Here is a 22,995-nt window from a genome sequence, read left to right on the forward strand (position 1 = left end):
GTCCCTTAGCCCCTGTACTACAACCCCCATTATGCACCAGAGTCTGTTCCATGATGGGGGTTGTAGTACAAACACTAATGTAGCCTCCCCAGCCACCGGCAGACTCCTGCAGCCAGGGAATTACTACTCCCATCATAGAAACAAGTCTGTTCCATGATGGGAGTAGTAGTTGTCAATGAGCCCTGCAGGAGTCTGCTGATGTCACCTCTTCTGAGCATGCTCAGAAGTAATAACGGATATTATAAACCAGGTGCAAACGGATGACATAAAGGCTCATCCGTTTGCCATAGACTTCAATGTTAAAAATAACGGCCGTTAATTTACCAGTTTCTTGTGACTGAAAAAAAGTTAGTGCATGTGCCGTTATTTCTTCTGTCACAACTAACGGCCGTTATTCATGACGGGCTATAACGGGTCATAACGGATAATAAAAAAAATCCCATAGACTTGAAGGGGATTTTGTAACGGATGTTCAACATCCATTTTTAAAACTTTTCTAATGGACGTTTATAATGGATCTTTTAACAGATTAATTTTATAGTGTGAAATGGGCCTTACATAGTTTTGACATATTTTAACTCTGCACCTAGATGTTTTACACCCATCTTCACTCACACAGCCCGGTATGTATATAGTTAGGTCCCTCTTTTGTCTATTGTTGATTTGAGGTGCACCTGTTTATTGATTTACTTGCTAAGCCTATTTTTTTCCGTTCCCTCCCCCTACTACTTTCCTCGCCTACTACTTCACTCCTGCCCATACTTATACTCTTTCCCTTACCCTACCCCCTCTCTTCTCTATTTATCTCTTGCCTCCTCCTGCCTCCTCTCCCCTCTCTCCCCTCCCCCCCCCCCTTTTCTCTTCTTTCTCTTTCCTCTTAATCTCCTTACTTAATACTAAAACTCGCTCCTTTACCAGTCTCTCCTCATGAGCCAGTATTGTATGTACCATTTTGCTCTCTCTTTGTTAACTTTGTGTGGAGGCCTGCGTGCTACTCCATATTGTTCATTGCTGCATACTGTAGGCACCTTATTTATGGTCACCTGGTTATTTCTTGTCATGGTTACAAACTTTGTTAAAATTATAAAATGCAATAAAAATAGATTTGTAAACAAACAAAAAAAAACAAAAAAAAGCATACAAAATCTACTAATGCAGTGTTTTTAAACCAGCTGCTAGTTACCATAGGTTACCGCATGTCACCATAACTTTGACATTAACCCCTTAAGGACCAAACATTTTTCTGTTTTTACACTTTCGTTTTTTCCTCCTTACCTTTTAAAAATCATAACCATTTCAATTTTGCACCTAAAAATCCATATGAGGGCTTATTTTTTGTGCCACCAATTCTACCTTGGAATGACATCAGTCATTTTACACAAACATTTATGGCGTAACGGGAAAAAAAATCATTGTGCGACAAAATTGAAGAAAAAACACCATTTTGTAAATTTTGGGGGCTTCTGTTTCTAGGCAGTAAATTTTTCGGTAAAAATGACACTTTATCTTTATTCTGTAGGTCCATATGATTAAAATGATCCCCTACTTATATAGGTTTGATTTCGTTGTACTTCTGGAAAAAATCATAACTACATGCAGGAAAATTTATACATTTAAAATTGTCCTTTTCTGACCCCTATAACTTTTTTATTTTTCCACGTACAGGGTGGTTTGAGGGCTAATTTTTTGCGCCGTGATCTGAAGTTTTAATCGGTACCATTTTTATTTTGATTGGATTGGATGTATATTTTTGATTTCTATTCCTTTTTTTATGGTATGAAAAGTGACCAAAAATACGCTATTTTGGACTTTGGAATTTTTTTGCGTGTACGCCATTGACCGTGCGGTTTAATTAATGATATATTTTTATAGTTCAGACATGTACGCACGCGGGGATACCACATATGTTTATTTTTATTATGGTTACATATTTTTAATATGGAATTTGGGAAAAGGGGGGTGATTTAAACTTTTAATAAGGAAGGGGTTAATGTGTGTGTGTTTAAACTTTTTTTTTTACACTTTTAGTCCCCTTAGGGGACTTTTAGGAGGAATCATTAGATTCCTCATACAGATCATTGTGGTTTCATAAAACCACAATGATCTGTGTGCTCTGCGCTCGATTGATAAAGCCTGGTCCTGCCAGGCTTTATCACTCAGAGAGCCGGAGCCGCCGCAGCAGGAGAGGTAAGCCCTCAGGCTACCTCAGTAGTGGATCGCTCCCCCGCGATCGCGCTGCGGGGTGCGATCCACCCCACTGGACCACCAGGGACTTAATACAGGCACCTTTAGACGCCGCTGTCAACTTTGACAGCGGCGATCTAAAGGGTTAATAGCCAGCCGCGGCGATCGCCGCATGTCGGCTATTAACGCCGGCCCCCAGCTACAGGAATCATCTGGGGGCTGGCCGGTATGACGCGGGCTCGAGTCGGGAGCCCGCGTCATACCCCGGTAATGGCCATTGGACGAGTATAGACGTTCATGGTCGTTATCAGGTTAAATTATTCTTGAAACCACTTTAAAACTACTTGAATACATTCCTAGGCAGCCTATCAGAGTTATTTGGGGCTTTCAAACTCTTAGGCAGTGTTACATACAAGTTTTAAGGGTTACTGTATTGTGGGTTTGTGTAGAACTTATTTGCTGAAAACAAAACTTTTTTGAAAAGTTCTGGAAGCCCAACAGACAAAATTTCTAAAAATTCTGCACAACTCTAATTGCAAGTAACCTGATTTGAAATCATAGACATCTGTTTAACCCCTTAAGGACTCAGCCCATTTGGACCTTAAGGACTAAGACAATTTTATTTTTACGTTTTCGTTTTTTCCTCCTCCCCTTCAAAAAATCATAACTCTTTTATATTTTCATCCACAGACTAGTATGAGGGCTTGTTTTTTGTGCGACCAGTTGTCCGTTGTAATGCCTTCACTCACTTTACCATAAAATGTATGGCGCAATCAAAAAAATACTATTTGTGTGGGGAAATTAAAAAGAAAACCGCAATTTTGCAAATTTTGGAAGGTTTTGTTTTCACGCCGTACAATTTATGGTAAAAATGACGCGTTTTTTATTCTCTGGGTCAATACGATTAAAATGATACCCATGATTATACACTTTTCTATCACTGTTGCACTTAAAAAAAAATCGCAAACTTTTTAACCAACTTAGTATGTTTAAAATTCCCCTATTTTGAAGACCTATAACTTTTTCATTTTTCCGTATAAGTGTTGGTATGAGGGCTCATTTTTTGCGCCGTAATCTGTACTTTTTATTACTACCATATTTGCTTATACAAAACTTTTATTACATTTTTTATTAATTTTTTTTGAATCAAATGTTATAAAAAAGCAGCTATTTTGGACTTTTTTTTTTTGCGTTCACGCCGTTCACCTTACGGGATCATTTACATTTTATTTTTATAGTTTGGATATTTACGCACGCGGCGATACCAAATATGTATATAAAATATTTTTTTTTACACTTTTTGGGGGTAAAATAGGGAAATTGGGACAATTTACGTTTTTATTGGGGGAGGGGGTTTTTCAAATTTTTTTACTTTATTTTTTTTACTTTTATTTTTACACTTTAATAGTCCCCATAGGGAACTATTTAAAGCAATCACTTGATTGCTAATCCTGTTCAGTGCTATGTATAGGACACAGCACTGATCAGGATTATCGGTCATCTTCTGCTCTGGTCTGCGGGAAGGCAGATCAGAGCAGAAGACTCCCGGAAGGCAGCGTAGCCAGGTGAGGGGACCTCCGTCTGACGTGCAGGATGATCGGATCACTGCGGCAGCGCTGTGGGCGATCCGATCACCCTGTTAAGTGACCGCAATGCTGCAGATGCATCTGAGGGGTTAATGGCGGACATCCGCGGGATCGCGGGTGTCCGCCATTATCGGCGGGTCCCTGGCTGCAATCCACAGCTGGGACCTGCCACGCATGATGCTGGCATCGCTCTGATGCCCGCGGTTATGCTCAGCACGTAAATGTACGTCCTGGTGCGTTAAGTACCACATCACCAGGACGTACATTTACGTCCTGCGTCGTTAAGGGGTTAATATCATGGTGTGATTTAAATTGATACAAAGGATAGGGGACATGATGCCTAGGGGCAGAGTACCCATTTAACCCCTTAAGGACTGAACCCTTTTTTGCAATTCTGACCACTGTCACTTTATGCATTAATAACTCTGGGATGCATTTACCGATTTTTTTGATTCTGAGATAGTTTTTTCATGATATATTCTACTTTAACACTGCAGTAAATTTTCGTTATTACTTGCATCCTTTGTTGGTAAAAAAAAAATCCCCAAATTTCATGAAAATTTTGAAAATTTTGCATTTTTTAACTTTGAAACTCTCTGCTTGTAAGGAAAATGGATATTCCAAATAAATTATATATTGAGTCACATATACAATATGTCTACTTTATGTTTGCATCATAAAGTTGACATGTTTTTACTTTTGGAAGACATCAGAGGGCTTCAAAGTTCAGCAGCAATTTTCCAATTTTTTAATTATAAAAACTGCACCCCTCAAAGTATTCAAAATGATATTCAGTAAGTGTGTTAACCCTTTAGGTGTTTCACAGGAATAGCAGCAAAGTGAAGGAGAAAATTAAAAATCTTCATTTTTTACATTTTACATGTTTACAAGGGATAATAGGAGATAATGTTCCCCAAAATGTGTAACCCCATTTCTTCTGAGTATGGAAATACCCCATGTGTGGACGTCAAGTGCACTGCGGGTGCACTACAATGCTCAGAAGAGAAGGAGTCACATTTGGCTTTTGGAAAGCAAATTTTGCTGAAATGGTTTTTGGGGGCATGTCACATTTAGGAAGCCCCTATGGTGCCAGACCAGGAAAAAAAATAAAAAAAAACAACACATGGCATACTATTTTGGAAACTACACCCTTCAAGGAATGTAACAAGGGGTACAGTGAGCCTTAAAGGAGAACTCCAGAATATAAAAACTGGCCCCTATACTGCCGGCAGTAAAAATATAAAGATGTACATACCTTCCTTCGCTCCCCCCGGGGCCTTCGGTAACCGGCTCCGGTCTCCGCCGTGATCCTCTTCCTGGTTGCTGGTGGTCAGCCAATCACCGGCCGCAGCGAAGTCCAGGCTCGGCCGGCGATAGGCTGAGCGGTAGTGTGACGTTTTCGGTCCCAGCAGCAGGTGCCGGAGTAGTTAAGAATTTTGTGTCTTGAAGCGTTCTCACACTGCAGCTCATTTTTTTTTCACTAAAATGCTGGTTTTTCCTCAAATTTTTACATGTTTACAAGAGGTAATAGGAGAAAATGCCCCCCAAAAATTGTAACCCCATTTCTTCCGAGTATGGAAATACCCCATGTGTGGACGTCAAGTGCTCTGCTGGCGCACTACAATGTTCAGGAGAGAAGGAGCACTATTGAGCTTTTGGAGAGAGAATTTGGTTGGAATAGAAGTCGGGGGCCTTGTGCATTTACAAAGCCCACCGTGGTGCCAGAACAAAGGAACCCCCCCCCCCCCCACACACACACACACACACATGTGACCCCATTTTGGAAACTACACCCCTCACAGAATTTAATAAGGGGTGCAGTAAGCATTTACACCCCATTACATTACAATTATTATGTGACACCTAAGGTGCAGAACCTGAAAAATACCACCACCATATTGCAGCAATGTATTTTTAAGGACAAGTATTGGCCCCCACAGTGGTGTCGCTAGTGTTCAATATTGTGGGTGTTGGTTCATTATATACATCTCTTGTATCTGTCGCAGCAGAAAAAGAGAATGGAGACACTTATAATATAAAAATTACATACTTTTATCGGGTATGCATTAAACAATTAATTTAAAATCACATATAGGGAGAAGCATCCACAAAGTGGAGAGACAAAGGCATTGCTCACAGACAGATCCACATTAATAAGTTACATAAGGAAAAGTGACATGGTACATAGTCACACATGTGTGCATTAACAGCACATATATAGGCAAAACAATGCTCTAACTATCAATCAGTACAATGCACACAGTGAAGACAATAACCATACCAAACTGTAACATCCAATTCCTAACAGGGTCTGCTGGAGCAACGCTACCCCAAAGCACGTTTCGGCGAGTCCTTCGTCCTGGGCACCCCCAGGACGAAGGACTCGCCGAAACGTGCGATAGTTAGAGCATTGTTTTGCCTATATATGTGCTGTTAATGCACACATGTGTGACTATGCACCATGTCACTTTTCCTTATGTAACTTACTAATGTGGATCTGTCTGTTAGCAATGCCTTTGTCTCTCCCCTTTGTGGATGTTTCTCCCTATATGTGATTTTAAATTAATTTTTTAATGCATACCCAATAAAAGTATGTAATTTTTATATTATAAGTGTCTCCATTCTCTTTTTCTGCTGCTCCATTCTCTTTTTCTGCAGTGAAAAGTAAAAATATTTGAGCCGAATGAAGCGTATGCAAAAACTGCCATACAAGGATACAAACTGCCATACAAGGATAACTAGTTCCTCCTTATGGGTTTATCATGCTTTACCTATACAGAGAGGATCCGTATTTACAGGACACAAGGCATTACAGTTGATGAAAGTGGACAATTTGATGAAAGACTGTCGCCTGGAAAAATTCACTGCTTCCACAATAATGCACACCACAAAACCAACCCACACAAACAATGACACCACCTGAGAAAGGCAGAAAGGAAACAAAGCTCAAATGCCACTAACATGGTAATATGCATGAGCCAAAACCTATACTGTGTAGGGACAGAAGCGGAAAGCACTGGGGACCAGGCATTTTTTAAAGCCTTTTGCTGGGTAAACTTTTGAAAAACAAATTGGCCCCAGACAACCTCTTTAGCGTTGGGTTCTTACTATTAAAATGAACAACATCTGAGAGCCGTGTTTTCATATCCTCACCATCCCTGGGGGCAGGTGCATCCCCCGGGGATGGTGAGAATAAATATTTTACCCTATATAATGTTTTGCCAAGCGTTATATAGGGTAAAATCTGATGATTGGTTCCCTTTAACCCGATAACGACCATGGACGTCTATACTCGTCCAATGGCCGTTACCGGGGTATGACGCGGGCTCCCGACTCAAGCCCGCGTCATACCGGCCAGCCCCCAGCTGATTCCTGTAGCTGGGGGCCGGCGTTAATAGCCGACATGCGGCGATCGCCGCGGCCGGCTATTAACCCTTTAGATCGCCGCTGGCAGCGGCGTCTAAAGGTGCCTGTATACAGTCCCTGGTGGTCCAGTGGGGTGGATCGCTCCCCCGCAGCGCGATCGCGGGGGAGCGATCCACTACTGAGGTAGCCTGAGGGCTTACCTCTCCTCCTGTGTCGGCTCCGGCTCTCTGAATGATAAAGCCTGGCAGGACCAGGCTTTATCAATCGAGCGCAGAGCACACAGATGAATGGGATTGTATGCAATCCCATTCATCTGTATGAGGAATCAAATGATTCCTCCTAAAAGTCCCCTAAGGGGACTAAAAGTGTAAAAAAAAAAAGTTTAAAAAAAGTTTAAAAACACACACATTAACCCCTTAAGGACTCAGGGTTTTTCCGTTTTTGCACTTTCGTTTTTTCCTCCTTACCTTTTAAAAATCATAACCCTTTCAATTTTCCACCTAAAAATCCATATTATGGCTTCTTTTTTGCGTCGCCAATTCTACTTTGCAGTGACATTAGTCATTTTACCAAAAAATGCACGGCGAAACTGAAAAAAAAATCATTGTGCGACAAAATCGAAAAAAAAATGCCATTTTGTAACTTTTGGGGGCTTCCGTTTCTATGCAGTGCATATTTCGGTAAAAATGACACCTTATCATTATTCTGTAGGTCCATACGGTTAAAATGATACCCTACTTATATAGGTTTGATTTTGTCGCACTTCTGGAAAAAATCATAACTACATGCAGGAAAATTTATACGTTTAAAAATTTCATCTTCTGACCCCTATAACTTTTTTATTTTTCCACGTACGGGGCGGTATGAGGACTCATTTTTTGCGCCGTGATCTGAAGTTTTTATTGGTATGATTTTTGTTTTGATCTGACTTTTTGATCACCTTTTATTCATTTTTTAATGTTATAAAAAGTTACCAAAATACGCTTTTTTGGACTTTGGAATTTGTTTGCGCGTACGCCATTGACCGTACGGCTTAATTAATTATATATTTTTATAGTTCGGACATTTACGCACGCGGCGATACCACATATGTTTATTTTTATTTTTTTTTACACTGTTTTATTTTTTTTATGGGAAAAGGGGGGTGATTCAAACTTTTATAAGGGAAGGGGTTAAATGACCTTTATTAACACTTTTTTTTTACTTTTTTTTGCAGTGTTATAGGTCCCATAGGGACCTATAACACTGCACACACTGATCTCTCATCCTGATCACAGGCGTGTATTAACACGCCTGTGATCAGCATTATCGGCGCTTGACTGCTCCTGCCTGGATCTCAGGCACGGAGCAATCATTCGTCGATCGGACACCGAGGAGGCAGGTAAGAGCCCTCCCGATGTCCGATCAGCTGTTCGGGACGCCGCGATTTCACCGCGGCGGTCCCGAACAGCCCGACTGAGCAGCCGGGATACTTTCAGTTTCACTTTAGAAGCGGCGGTCAGCTTTGACCGCCGCTTCTAAAGGGTTAATACCGCACATCGCCGCGATCGGCGATGTGTGGTATTAGCCGCGGGTCCCGGCCGTTGATTAGCGCCGGGACCCACGCGATATGATGCGGGATCGCGGCGCGATCCCGCTTCATATCGCGGGAGCCGGCGCAGGACGTAAATATACGTCCTGCGTCGTTAAGGGGTTAACCCCTTCTTTATTAAAAGTTTAAATCACCCCCCTTTTCCCAAATTCCATATTAAAAATATGTAACCATAATAAAAATAAACATATGTAGTATCGTCGCGTGCGTAAATGTCTGAACTATAAAAATATATCATTAATTAAACCGCACGGTCAATGGTGTACACGCAAAAAAATTCCAAAGTCCAAAATAGCGTATTTTTGGTCACTTTTCATACCATAAAAAAAGGAATAAAAAGCGATCAAGAAGTCCAATCAAAATAAAAATGGTACCGATTAAAACTTCAGATCATGGCGCAAAAAATGAGCCCTCAAACCGCCCTGTACGTGGAAAAATAAAAAAGTTATAGGGGTCAGAAAAGGACAATTTTAAATGTATAAATTTTCCTGCATGTAGTTATGATTTTTTCCAGAAGTGCGACAAAATCAAACCTATATAAGTAGGGTATCATTTTAATCGTATGGACCTACAGAATAAAGATAAAGTGTAATTTTTACCGAAAAATGTACTGCCTAGAAACAGAAGCCCCCAAAATTTACAAAATGGTGTTTTTTCTTCAATTTTGTCGCACAATGATTTTTTTTTCCGTTTCGCCATAAATGTTTGTGTAAAATGACTCATGTCATTCCAAAGTAGAATTGGTGGCGCAAAAAATAAGCCCTCATATGGATTTTTAGGTGCAAAATTGAAAGGGTTATGATTTTTAAAAGGTGAGGAGGAAAAAACGAAAGTGTAAAAACAGAAAAATGCTTGGTCCTTAAGGGGTTAAAGAGTACCTGTCACCAAACTAAACTTTTAATATATTGTTCTGTATGCTATTATAAGACACTTGGCTATTTAATTCTCAACCTTTATATGTTTTTAATGTGATTGAAAAAACAGCCACTAGGTGGCTCTGTTCTGTTTCCAAACAGTTAATTTGGTCTCCTATCGTGAGCAAGGGGAAACGTATGATACAGATCTTTTTAAAGCTCAGATTTTTATTTTTTTTAGGGCAGGAGGGGTGTTAGATTATATTCACTAACTACTCCTGAGTTAGTTTAGAAAATATGGTTTGATGACAGATAATGTGTCTTTTCTGTGTCATGTTAATAAATGTGTGTTATGTTCTCTTGGTTATGAATACAGAGGCTATCATTTTATACTATCCTTTTTGAATAACCCTGTACAAATCATTGTGAGCTTTCACTGAACGATGATAAAGAGCTAAACACCAAATGTTTTTCATCTTGTTCCTTTTCTGTGGTTCCTCTGCATTAGTCTTATTACATCTCCACCAGAGATCACTGTTTAATACAAATAGATGTTTTTGGTTTCATGCCTTTGACTGCAAAATAGCCAGTTGTGCCCCACAGTTTAATATGATAGCATGTACAAATTACTTTAATGTGAATATGTATTGGAGATTAAATTATTCATTATTTTACTCCTCCTTTATTAAGCGCTTAGTTCTTTTGGACACTATTTAACATATTACGCAGCTTCCACGTTCGTGACATCATGCCACGCCCCCTCCATTAATGTCTATTGGAGGGGGTGTGACGGCCAGTACAGAGCCATCAAGCCTCCTCCCATAGAGGTGAATGGAGGGTGCGTGGCGGCCGGTATCGCCAGTCATCGGGCACGGAGCAAAGTCTGCTCCATGAACTGATTGACTGGGGTGCTGTAGCGGAGATCGTGGGGGTCCCCAGTGGCGGGACCCCCGTCATCTAACATCTTTTCCCCCTATTCTTTGGATAGGGGATAAGATGTTTACAGCGGAGTACCCCTTTAACCCCTTGAGGACTAAGTCCCTTCTGACCTTAAGGACCAGACCATTTTTTGAAAATTTGACCTCTGTCACTTTATGCATTAATAACTCTGGGATGCTTTCACTTATGAATTTGATTCTGAGATTGTTTTTTTGTGACATATTCTACTTTATCTTTGTGGTCATTTTTTGTCAACACTTGCATAAATTCTTGATGAAACCCTCTGCTTATAAGGAAAATACATGCCAAATAAATTATATATTAATTCACATATACAATATGTCTACTTTATGTTTGCATCATAAAGTTGACATGTTTTTACTTTTTGAAGACATCAGAGGGCTTCAAAGTTCAGCAGCAATTTTCCAATTTTTCAAAAAAATTTCTACATCTGAATTTTTCGGGGCCCATTTCAGTTTTGAAGTAAATTTGAGGGTCTTTATGTTACAAATCCCCAATAATGGACCCCATTATGGAAACTGCACCCCTCAAAGTATTCCAAATGACATTCAGAAAGTTTGTTAACCCTTTTAGGTGTTTCACAGGAATAGAAGCAAAGTGGAGAACATTCAAAATCTCCATGTTTTGTACTAAAATGTTCTTGTAGCCCCATTTTTTCTCTCCATTTTTTACAAGGGGTAAGTGGAGAAAATACATTTCTCTCGAGTAAGGAAATACCTCATATGTGGATGTAAAGTGCTCTGTGGGTGCACTAGAGGGCTCAGAAGGGAAGGAGCGACATTGGGCTGTTGGAGAGCGAATTTTGCTGAAATGGTTTTTGGAGAGTATGTCGCATTTAAGAAGCCCCCAGGGTGCCAAAACAGCAAGAAAAACCCACATGGCATACTATTTGGGAAACTATACCACTCAAGGAACGTAACAAGGGCTACAGTGAGCCTAAACACTCCACAGGTGATTTTGTTAAAGTGGGGCGTGAAAACGAAAATTTTAATTTTTTTCACTAAAATGCTAATGTTACCTGAATTTTTTCCATTTTCGCAAGGGTTAATAGGAGAAAATGTCCCCCAAAATGTGTAACCTTATTTCACTTGAGTAAGGAAATACCACATATATGGATGTAAAGTACTGGGTATAGTACTGGGTATACTAGAGGGCTCAGAACGGATGGGGCGATATTGGGCTTCTGGAGAGCGAATTTGGCTGAAATGTTTTTTGGGGGCATGTCGCATTTAGGAAGCCCCTATGGTGCCAGAACCGGAAAAAAAACAAAAAACACATGGCACACTATTTGGAAAACTACACCCCTCAAGGAACGTAACAAGGGGTACAATGAGCATTTACATTCCATTGGCGTTAGACAGATCTTTGGAACAGTGGGCTGTGCAAATCAAAAATTACATTTTTCATTTTCACGGACCACTGCTTAGAAAATCTGTCAGACACCTGTGGGGCGTAACTGCTCACTGCACCCCTTATTACATTACGTGAGGGGTGTAGTTTTCAAAATGGGGTCCAATGTGGGGGATCCACTGTTTTGGCAGCATGGGGGCTTTGTAAACGCACATGGCCTTTAATTCCAGCCAAATTTTATCTCCAAAAACCAAATTTTGCTCCTTCTCCTCTGAGCATTGTAGTGTGCCTGCAGAGAACTTTACATCCACATATTGTTATTACTCAGAAGAAATGGTGTTACAAATTTTGGGGGGCTTTTTATCCTATTACTCCTTGTAAAAATGAAAAATTTGGGGTAACACCAGCATTTTAGTGGGAAAAAAATCAAATGTTTCATTTTCACATCCAACTTTAACGAAAATTCCTCAAACACCTGTGGGGTGTTAAGGCTTACTGCTCCCCTTATTATGTTCCTTGAGAGGTGTAGCTTTCAAAATGGGGTCACATGTTTATGTCAGAACTGCTGCAACTATCAGCCACCCCAGTGCAAATCACCAATTTAGGCCTCAAATGTACATAGTTCGCTCTCACTCCTGAGCCCTGTTGTGTGCCTGCAGAGCACTTTAAGTCCCCATATGGGATATTTCCATACTTATGAGAAATTGTGTTACAAATTTTGGGGGCCCTTTTCTCCTTTTACCTCTAGTGAAAATGAAAAGTATGGGGCAACACCAACATGTTAGTGTAAATAATTTAAAACATGCTGGTTTAGACCCCAACTTTTCCTTTTCATAAGGGGTAAAAGCCCCCCAAAATGTGTAACACAATTTCTCCCCAGTACGGAAATACCAAAACCTCCACCAAAAATATCCTACGGCAGTGTTTCCCAAACAGGGTGCCTACAGCTGTTGCAAAATTCCCAGCATGCCTGGACAGTCAATGGCTGGCAATGCTAGGAGTTGTTGTTTTGCAACAGCTGGAGGCTCTGTTAAAGAAACAGTGTTGTACAAGATGTTTTTCATTACACATTTAACTGTGTAAGGGTGTGTATATATGTAGAGTTTTACTTTTTATTTTTTGTAGTGTAGAGTGGTGTTTTTAGGGTACATTCACATTTAGGGTACATTTACAGCGAGTTTCTCGCTGGGGGTTTAAGCTGTTTAAGCTCAAACTTGAAGCGGGAAACTCACTGTAAACCCCAGCTCGTGGGAATGTACCCTGTGCACATGGGGGGGCAACGCATGGGGGGGCATGCTGAGAGTTGTAGTTTTGCAATATCGAGGGGGGGGGGCAAATGTTGCAAAACTACAACTCCCAGCATGCCAATGGCTGTCTGAGCATGTTGGGAGTTGTAGTTTTTCAAGTTTGAAGATCACTCACCAACGATGAGGCCCACCACCATTCCAATCAGATGGCTTCTTTCATTTTTCAGAGCTCTTTTCATAAATGAAAGAAGCAATGTGATTGGTTGCTATGGGCAATTCAGCAACTTTTCCTCAGGATGGGTTTTGATAAATCTCCCCCTCAGTCTCTACTCTATTGTCTCCCTCATGTCTAAAGCAGTCAGAAAAATTGCCCTCCCATTTGCCATATTGATAGGTCTGCTCACCCATCTGTTGGAGTCCCAATTGGTCGGCTCCATCAACAGGTCCATAGATGGAAAGCATGCGTGCAGTGCTATTTTTCCATCCAAAAAAAAAATAATTATAATAAATTGTCAAAAAGTTTAGCCATAATAACAATCAGTTATCAAAATCTTGAACAGAACACAATTTACACATGACTACACCTTATAAAGTCCTATTACATTTCCATACTGAATGCTAATAAAGTAGGTAGTCACAAAAGCTGTTGACTTTATCTTGGTTTTTAGACAAATTAAAATTGATACTGAAATTTAGCTTTATTAATATTTGAATGGATAAACTAGGGCTTTCTTCAAGTATATTTTTACTCTTCAAAACCCAAAGCACATATGTTTATTTGCATAAACACATTTTAGAAATATGTTTCAATCATACCCAATAATCCAAAGCCTACAGCACATGGATGGTCACCGCATAAGGAACAAAGCCTCACACTCCTAAATCTAGCTATAATGCTTCATGCGATTATTTGAGTCACATAGCCAGATATTAAATAAAAAGACAGTAAATGTGGTCTTTTGTTAAACTAGTAAATCCATGTCATAGTAAAGACGTGATGCTGAGTGTGCTGACAGCTCAGACACAAAGTAAGAAAATCATAAGGGCTTCAAACATGATTAAAATACTTCATGGCCAGCGTGGAACAATGAAGTTCTGTGGTCTACCAGTTTGATGCTTTTAAAGGAAAGAAAAGAGGCCGTATCCAGAGCTGAAAAGGAGAAAAGAAAGTTAATCAGACCTATCTAAAAACAAATGATCTGACAAAAGCAATAATAGTAAAGTACATTTTAATAAGCCGGTAAAATATAACCCCGGTGAATGTAGAAAAGTACAACGAGCGGCCGGAGAATAGGACTGTGAAGTTTTATATCTTTTCCTTGCAATAACAGCACAGAGAAAAAACAAAGAATATGCCTGCTACCTGACAGCTAGTGTAAAATATCCAGTTGGGATCCCCAGTGCCAAGTCGTTTTAAATTTCAATACACGACTAATGAATCATAACTAAATGAAAGGCTGCAATCCCTCCGAAAGAATAATGGTAATGTTTCTCGATGGGACGAAGAAAAAAGACAGGTTGTCATGCAAGTGTAAATGTATAAATTAAAAGCAACTCTGCATACATGTTGTGTGCCTCTTTCTTGCCATTTTAGATCAATAATACAAACAATGCAGCAGAAACCTGTCTATGAAGTACATTATTTTAGCATATAATGAAGCTTAATAATCAAGGACATTGAACAAGAATACATTCAGGAGTCCATATGTCCTACAAGCACAAAATATACCATCCTCTCCCTCTTCACTTGAATAAGAAGGACCTCTTACCAAGCCCTGTATGTAAGCCTGACTCTTATCCCAAGTAAGATCACCCATAATGATTATATTTTGTTGTAATAAGTTACCTTATATTTCATCAATAACCAAGTTCTGCCTGTAAGTCGGACTTCTTTTTTAAGTAAGATCATCTATAATGATCATATTTCACTATAAAAAGGCACTTGATGCATCTTAGATACGTTTATCTAAAAAAGTGAGACCCAATGATACCCACTATAAATCTGTAAATAATTGGGCATATATGAGACCCAATGATACCCACAATAAATCTGTAGAAAATTGGGAATATACGAATAAGATCTATGACTGTTAACAGTGTAAAAGTGAAATATTTATGCAAATAATAGAACAGCAAGACTTGACTAGCAAGTCATAAATAAGATACATCAATAACAGTGTAAAGCATAAATAATCAAGAGTAAGGACATGCAATCAGCATGCCCGGTAAATATAAATATGGTAATATACTGTATGAGATATACTTTACAGTATCATGTTCCCTATAATATCATATATTTGCCAGATATTATAATCATCCTAAATAGGTGGTTATTCTGAATCCTTAATTAACAACAAAAGATACAGGGTCTCTGTTGAAAGTAATTTTTATTGAAGATGGATAATACATTGACAGGCATAAGCAATATAGGTATGTGTGCAAGCGCAGAATAAGTTTTTACACTGATCCAAATTAAAGTCTGCACGCATGCGCAAGTGATGATGCGCATCAGCAAAGAATGACCTTGTACACTTGTATAAGTTCGTGCGTATCCGCGAATGGAAAAGAGGCTATGGTCCGGTCATGTGACACACGTGAAGAGCCAGGAGACGGAATTACTGCGCATGAAGACAGAGTCAGCTTACAGGTGAATAGAGTGACGGGCTAGGAGGGATCCTCATTGGCTGATCTCCGAACAGGTTAAAATAGAGGCAGGACACTGATTGGTTCAGAAGAGAGGAGGGGGTGATTGGCAGGTGAACAGGTGCAGGATGATGACAGCCTGACACCTACCTTATATGAGGACACTAGGCCCACGTGGAGGGATGTTTGCCCATATACCCTCCTGAGGACGGTGTTGAGGCACCGAAACATTAGAGGGGGCAAATTTGGTGGGTTTAATGTGTGTCACAGTTATCCAGGAATAGGGTAAACTACAGTTCCCCATATACTAAGGACTAGGGGTCTATCCCCAATAATGTTTATAACTGGACCTGCGACACTGAAATGTTAACTATTGTCACGTGGTGTACTTTGAAGGTTTTATAGTTTATAAAAGTTATAGTTTAAGGGGTTGTCCCTAAAGGGATCTTGTGCCCCGGGCTTCGTGCCCTGGGTTTTGGAAATTTAGTCTATCTCATGTAATATTTCTTACATGTCTATATTAAACGTATACTTACAAAAATTATACATGTGTGTTTTTACATGTACATTGTGTTTTTTTTCTAAAACCCTACCAGGGTGAAGGGCATACAGGTACGCCCTCACATCCTGGTACTTAAGGATGCCCTGTATGCCCTGGTCCCGTTAACAGGGTTTGAACTGTTTTCACGAGCGGAGAACTCTTTGTAACCGGTGGGTCCCGGTTGCTACGGGCAGCCAGGGCCCACAATTAATGCCGGGCACTGCCAATCAGGCCGATGCCTGGCATTAACCCTTTAGATACCAAGATTAAAGTTGATTGCGGCATCTAAAATGAAGGGTTAACAGTGCCGTTAGCTCAGTGGAGCTTATCGGGACATCCGCCGTGACATCGCGGGTCCCAATCAGCTGAGTGGATGGCGGGAGGGCCCTTACCTACCTCTTTGCAGTCTGATCGGTCTTCTGCTGATCTTGGCCTGCATAGCAGGCTTCAGCAGCAGAGCACCAACAACACTATGGCATAGCAGATATATTTTTGGGGGTTTTGCGGTAGATTTTATTAAATGATTGATGTTATTACAAAGAGCAATTGGTGACGCAAATAACAAGCCCTTATATGGGTCTGCAGGTGCAAAATTGAAAGCATGTTTTAGAAGGGGAGGAGGAAAAAACGAAAGTGCAAACACAAAATATATACTCGCGTGTCATATAGCTGGTGCTCATGGGCTTAACGAAAAACAATTACAATCACCCATGGAGAGTAAAATAGACTACCTCAGGGAGGGACCACAGCCTGTAAAACTTTCCTTCCAAAGGAAAGCCCTTTGGCAAATAGTAAGGGGGAGAAAATATTGAGGTACTAATAAAACATAGCTTTTAATGTATAGATTAAAGCACACTGATTAAACAAAGTGATGTATAAATAGGTGACAGGGCAAATATTTCAGCCCTGTAACTAAGGATAGACACAAGCAAGGCTGTTAAAATTACATGTGTAGAGATTGCCCCACTGATGCAAAAGCCTAATTAAATTGTATGCTGGTAATGAATGATTAAATAGAATTACTATCTCTGCCCAACGCGTTTCAGCACATTGTTACATGTGACCTCATCAGGGGCTGACAGGCATAAAGAAATACAGTCATTACATATAGTAATTAACATCAGGGGTAGCTGATACAGTAGCGAACCCTGAGAAGAGCGTGCTAGATGTCATGCACTAGTACTCTACATAGCATATAGATGACAGGACCCAGACGCAACCTGCAAGGAAACACATAGAAAAAATGGTCCTCAGTATACATATAGTTGCCGTAAAAAATAGGGTACCTGTAAAGCAAAAGAGATAGTTACTCACAGTTCTGGCGTCTATCTGGGATAAATCCTGACGATGTGTGTGTAACCCGCAATGGCGGGGAGCCAAGCATACAAGCCGGCTGCTAGCACACATGTCACAGAAGAACGGCGTCTGACTACTTATCCGCTTCCGGTCTAGGTGGGCGTGGCCCGGCTAACGACGCCGTCTCCATGCCAACGCCAAACAATGGAGAACGAGTCATCCGTCCCGCTGATCTCACGGGGCGGTAGCACGGGCATAATTAACCCCCTCTGACCCGAAGGTAAGCCAGTTACAATGTCTAATAAATAGACTATGAACGAATTTATCTTCATATAGCAGACGCCCAAAAATTACACCTTGGAACAATAGATTAGAACAGGAGGAGGCCTAACCAGACATATATATATATATATATATATATATATATATATATATACTCTATTAGATATTATGTAGTAACGGGACAATGTATTGAATAGCAAATCTGAAACGGATAGTACCATTCCAAACTTAAGAGGGAGTTAACAGGCTAGGAATCAGAGACCAAAAAACACACAGAGAGAGGTTGAGGATATAAATAACAAGAAACAACTCAGATAAATTAAGTGGCAAATATGGGTATTCATACGTGATATCCATATACAGGGTATCCATATACAGGGTGTCCGGAGAGTGGGGGGGGGGTACCCTAGATTGAAAAAAGGGGGGAGGGGGAAGACAGGGGCCTAGTGAGCCTATGGATATGCCTAGACACCCCTATACTATACCCTAAGCATAGGCGGGGTGGCCGCCCTAAAAAGGGCGGTCCCGCTCTGGAACCTAAGCTGGTATACCCTAGTAATCCCTAACTATGGGGTGTACTAGCTAATTGGCTGACTACAGCCACCCCTGGCTACCTAACAAAACACCCCAAAATAAGTACCCTCACGGACCCCCTAAAGAAAACTCCCATAGCAGAGTTGCTCGTTCAATCCTTTAGGTGTGACAGTTTCTAGAGCAAAGATCCAGCGTGCTTCACGCTGTAAAAGAAGCTTGTATAGATCCCCCCCTCTAGGAGAAGGACTCATTTTTTCAACTCCAAAAAATGTGATGCCCTTAGTGTCCCCACCATGTATCTCATTAACGTGCCTGGCCAGGGCAGTCTCTCTCTTATTTCTAACGTCGCCCATGTGCTCGAGCACTCTTCGGCGCAACTCACGGATAGTCTTACCTACGTACATCAAGGTAGATGGGCACATGGCGACATAGACAACCACCCTGGTACTGCAGTTGATGAACTGTTTCATCTTGAATAGTTTATTAGATATTGTGATGGTAACACTTTGTCTTTTTCATATAGGGGCATGCCCGACAGTGACCACACTTGTGGGATCCTGTGATGTTGCTTCTGTCCAACCAGATACTTGGGGGGAAGGGGGGCCAGATGACTATGCGTGACCATGTCACCTATACTTTTCCCTTTTCTGTATGTAATTTGTGGGTAATCTCCGACAAAAGCCCTTTATCTGCCATCAGGTTTAACCTGTAATGCCAAAAGGTCTGTGGAAAACCCCATCTGGAATCTTATCAAATCTGTTTAAGAGACTGCTCTAGTAGAATGGGCACTAAAGCCAGTAGGAGCAGCTTTTCCTATTGAGGTGTAGGCTAACTGAAGGGACTGTTTTGTCTATTGCGCTACTGTACTAGCAGAAGCTGCTTTACCTTTGTTTCCATCCTGAAACTGGAGCAAGACCTGGGGAGATTTCCCCTACTTCTCAGTAATGTGTTAATAATGTAATAGACATCTCATAATGTCTAAACAATGAAAATTTGTCTCTGTCGTTTTTGGAATTATTACAAAATATAACTATCTGTGAAAATCAGATATGAATTTTGGGAGAAAAGATGTATCTGGAGAAATGACCACCTTATCATCCATTATTCTCATATAGGGCACATTTATGGAAAAAGTCTTCATTTCCCCTACTTTTCTGGATGATGTGATGGCTAAAAATAAGCCAACTTGAAGGAAATCCTTTTAATCATCACATCCTGTAGAACAGTGTTTCCCAACCAGGATGCCTCCAGCTGCTGCATGCTGGGAGTTGTAGTTTTTCAAGAGCTGGAGGCACCCTGGTTGGGAAACCACTGATGTAAAAGCTAAATTGGGGATTTTGTAAAACTAGACAGAACCAAAACTAGATTAGGTTTTAGAGTTGGTGTTAACTGGTTTAATAAACCTGATTATCCAGGAGTGTTCCACTAGTTTATAATCAGACAATGCACTAGTCAAAGGACAGAAACTTGGACTTTAATAGTGCTTGGTTTAAGAATTTTATTTAGACCCTCTAGTAAAAATGTCAACAATTTTGGAATCTCAGGTAGCTCTAGAACATACAAAATTTTAAGTAAGTGCTCTAATTTCTATGGTATGTTTTGGATGTTACCCTCTTTCTGCTAGCCAGAAGGGTGGTGATCACCTGGTCCAACAGACCTCTATCAAAATGTTCCTTTCAAGAGCCATGCAGTCATATGTAGGTTGCCCACCTGAACCTGATAGAGAAGGTTTCAAGATTCTAGAAGAATACATGAGAGAACCACTGATATTATGCAAAGCAAGGCAAATCCCAACCTTCGGGGCCAAAAGGGGGCAATAACAATCACTTTTGTGCAAAACATCTCGGGTTTGCAATAGTTAATGAGGGCCAATGTCTGCTTAAAATGTCTGCTACTTGGTTGTGAGAACCCTTCAGGTGAAGAGCAAAGAGGGACTTCAGATGACTTCACTTTGCCAATCTGAATATGTGATGTGAAGTTCTCATTAGGGTGCTCATCCTGGTGCCCTCTTGGTGGTTTATATATGCCACCACTGTCGAGTTGTCTGCCATAACTTTTATTCCTTTCCCCCAGTGATGGAAAAAGAGTGCGACAGGGCATAAAAATGCTTTAAGTTCCCTTACATTCTCGGACTCTAGTAATTCTTACACCACTGTCCCTGAAGTAGCATTAAACCTCTATGAGCTACCCAACCTGTTGAACTTGCATCCGTGGTAAGAAGAAAATCTTCTTTCCCATATGAGGGCTTGTTTTTTGTGCCACCAATTTTACTTGGTAATGACATCAATAATTTCACCACAAAATCTACGGCGAAACCAAAAAAGTAAAATATGTGTGGGGCAAAATAAAAACATTTAAAAAAATTGCCAATTTGAAACTTTTGGCGGCTTCCAATTCTACACAGAGAGAGTTTATCTTTATTCTGTAGGTCCATATGACTAAAATGATACCCCACTTATACCCATTTATTGCGCCGTGATCTCTAGTTTTTATTGGTACCATATTTGTTTTGATGGGACTTTTGGATCACTTTTTATACATTTTGTTTAGGGTATACAAAGTGACCAAAAATGTACAATTCTGGACTTTGGTATTTTGTTTACATATACGCCATTGACTGTGCGGATTAACATTATATTTTTATAGTTCGGACATTTACGCACGCGGCAATATCACAAATGTTTATCTACATATTTGTTTGTTTTTTAAATTGGAAAAAACTTTCTTTTTTTACACCGTATTTTAGTCCCCGTAGGGGACTATTGCATGCACTCTTCAGATAGCATAGCATTGACCAGAGTAATCAGTGCTCGATTGATCCAGGCTGCTGAGGCTTTCTGGTGCATCGAGGCATCGATCGGATGGTGAGGAGGCAGGTAAGGGCTCTCCCGCCGTGCTTTTCACTGCGGTGGTCCCAATCAGCTCATTTTAGATGCCATGATCAACTTTGCCGGACATCACCGCGATCGATGTAATGATCAGAATTAATTAAAGTCCTTTGTGTGGAAACCATTTTACATGGGCAGCCAAAATGAATGTGACCAGTCACAGGTATGTAATATCATGTTGTGCTATCTAGATTGTCCTTAAGCACTGGATTATGCATAGGTACATGTAATTATTAGTGAGCTTTTCCTAGTCTTGAGCTAATTATTATTATTTTTTTTAATAAAAGATCATGGTGTAAATCCCAAAACTAAACACATTGTGACCAAAATCTGCCGTGTTTCATCTTCATCATATGGTCATATGTGTCTTTACATTGCAATGTTTTCTATAGATGGACACGTTTATATAAGTCTTTATTATATACTGCTTTTCTTATCTACTTTAGTTTTTAAAAAGTAAAAGCTAAAATGGATTTCCACTGTGTAATGTGTACTACTGAGCGGCTAAGACCCCTCTGCTTAGATTTATGAGGTCTATCGCAAGGAGATCTATTTAAATTTCTAATCCATCTGGGGAATCAGTCATAGGATACGAGCAGAAGGAGTCCTTTGATTTAATGATGTACACAGCTTTTTATCTCCAAAAATACTAATTAATTAAAGCATCTGTATCATTACCATCCGTCCAGCTGAAGTGATACTGTACAGAACCACCATTTATCATACAGCCACTTTCCCATTATGCCTAAGTGATGATTAAGTGGTGGCAGTACAGGTCAGCATAAGTTAATACCATGTTTTATACATGTGGGCAAAGTATTATTATGCAGTCATATCTTCCCAAAATCTATCAAAGCAAATGTAAAAATTGCCCTTTATTATCTGTAGCATCCTGATAATAAATTTACATCTGCATCCTCAATTTCATTTTTCTGCCCCGTCATAGGAGCAGAAGAACAAACATAACTGGTGAAGCAATTGTGCTCAACAGACCAGATTGACTTATGATGGGGTTCGTTGGGTTCCTCTGTGGTGCCTGTCATTTTGACAGAAAGAATAACATTTCCTGCTGTGCTATAATTCCTATCAAATATTAAACAATCTATGATAGAAGCTCAAAACAGATATTTCAGTGCAGATGTGAACACTGACAAGTAGAGCTGTGGTCAATTCTTAATTATCTCTCCTGTAAATCAGTTAAATGGCATAGCCTGGAGCAGGGGGGGAGGACTTTCTATAGCGCTACAACATACATACTGTATATATTTATAATGGATTAAGAACTTCATGTGGTTATGTGATTGCTTATGTACAGAGGGCGAAGATTCAAAGATGACATTACATTAACAAGGTGAAGGTTCTTTTTTTTGCTGTTCACTGTACAGACAGACTGACATTATTTTGATTCCTCAGTCAGTACAATTAAAGTGATACAGTTCATATTATTTATAGTTTAAAAAAAAAACAAAAAAACAATATGCTTAACCCCTTAAGGACTCAGCCCATTTTGGCCTTAAGGACTCAGACAATAAAATTTTTACGTTTTCATTTTTTCCTCCTCGCCTTCTAAAAATCATAACTCTTTTATATTTTCATCCACAGACTAGTATGAGGGCTTGTTTTTTGCGTGACCAGTTGTCCTTTGTAATGACATCACTCATTATATCATAAAA

At 40.1% G+C, this 22,995-nt stretch overlaps 1 protein-coding gene across 8 annotated transcripts in view; it reads right to left on the bottom strand.

Moving 5' to 3' along the window:
• Positions 1–22,995, bottom strand: part of TPK1 (thiamin pyrophosphokinase 1) — a 528,320-nt gene that overhangs the window by 239,726 nt on the left and 265,599 nt on the right. The window contains exon 2 of one of the 8 annotated variants that reach the window (XM_056520554.1): positions 13,543–13,610. The exons of the other annotated variants lie outside the window; for them this stretch is intronic. Within the exon in view, the coding sequence (XP_056376529.1) occupies positions 13,543–13,587 (45 nt within the window). The 5' untranslated portion in view covers positions 13,588–13,610. The remainder of the gene's footprint in view (positions 1–13,542; positions 13,611–22,995) is intronic. 8 annotated transcript variants of the gene reach the window in all.

This window comes from Hyla sarda, chromosome 5 (genome assembly GCF_029499605.1).
Source record: "Hyla sarda isolate aHylSar1 chromosome 5, aHylSar1.hap1, whole genome shotgun sequence".
NCBI lineage: Eukaryota > Metazoa > Chordata > Amphibia > Anura > Hylidae > Hyla > Hyla sarda.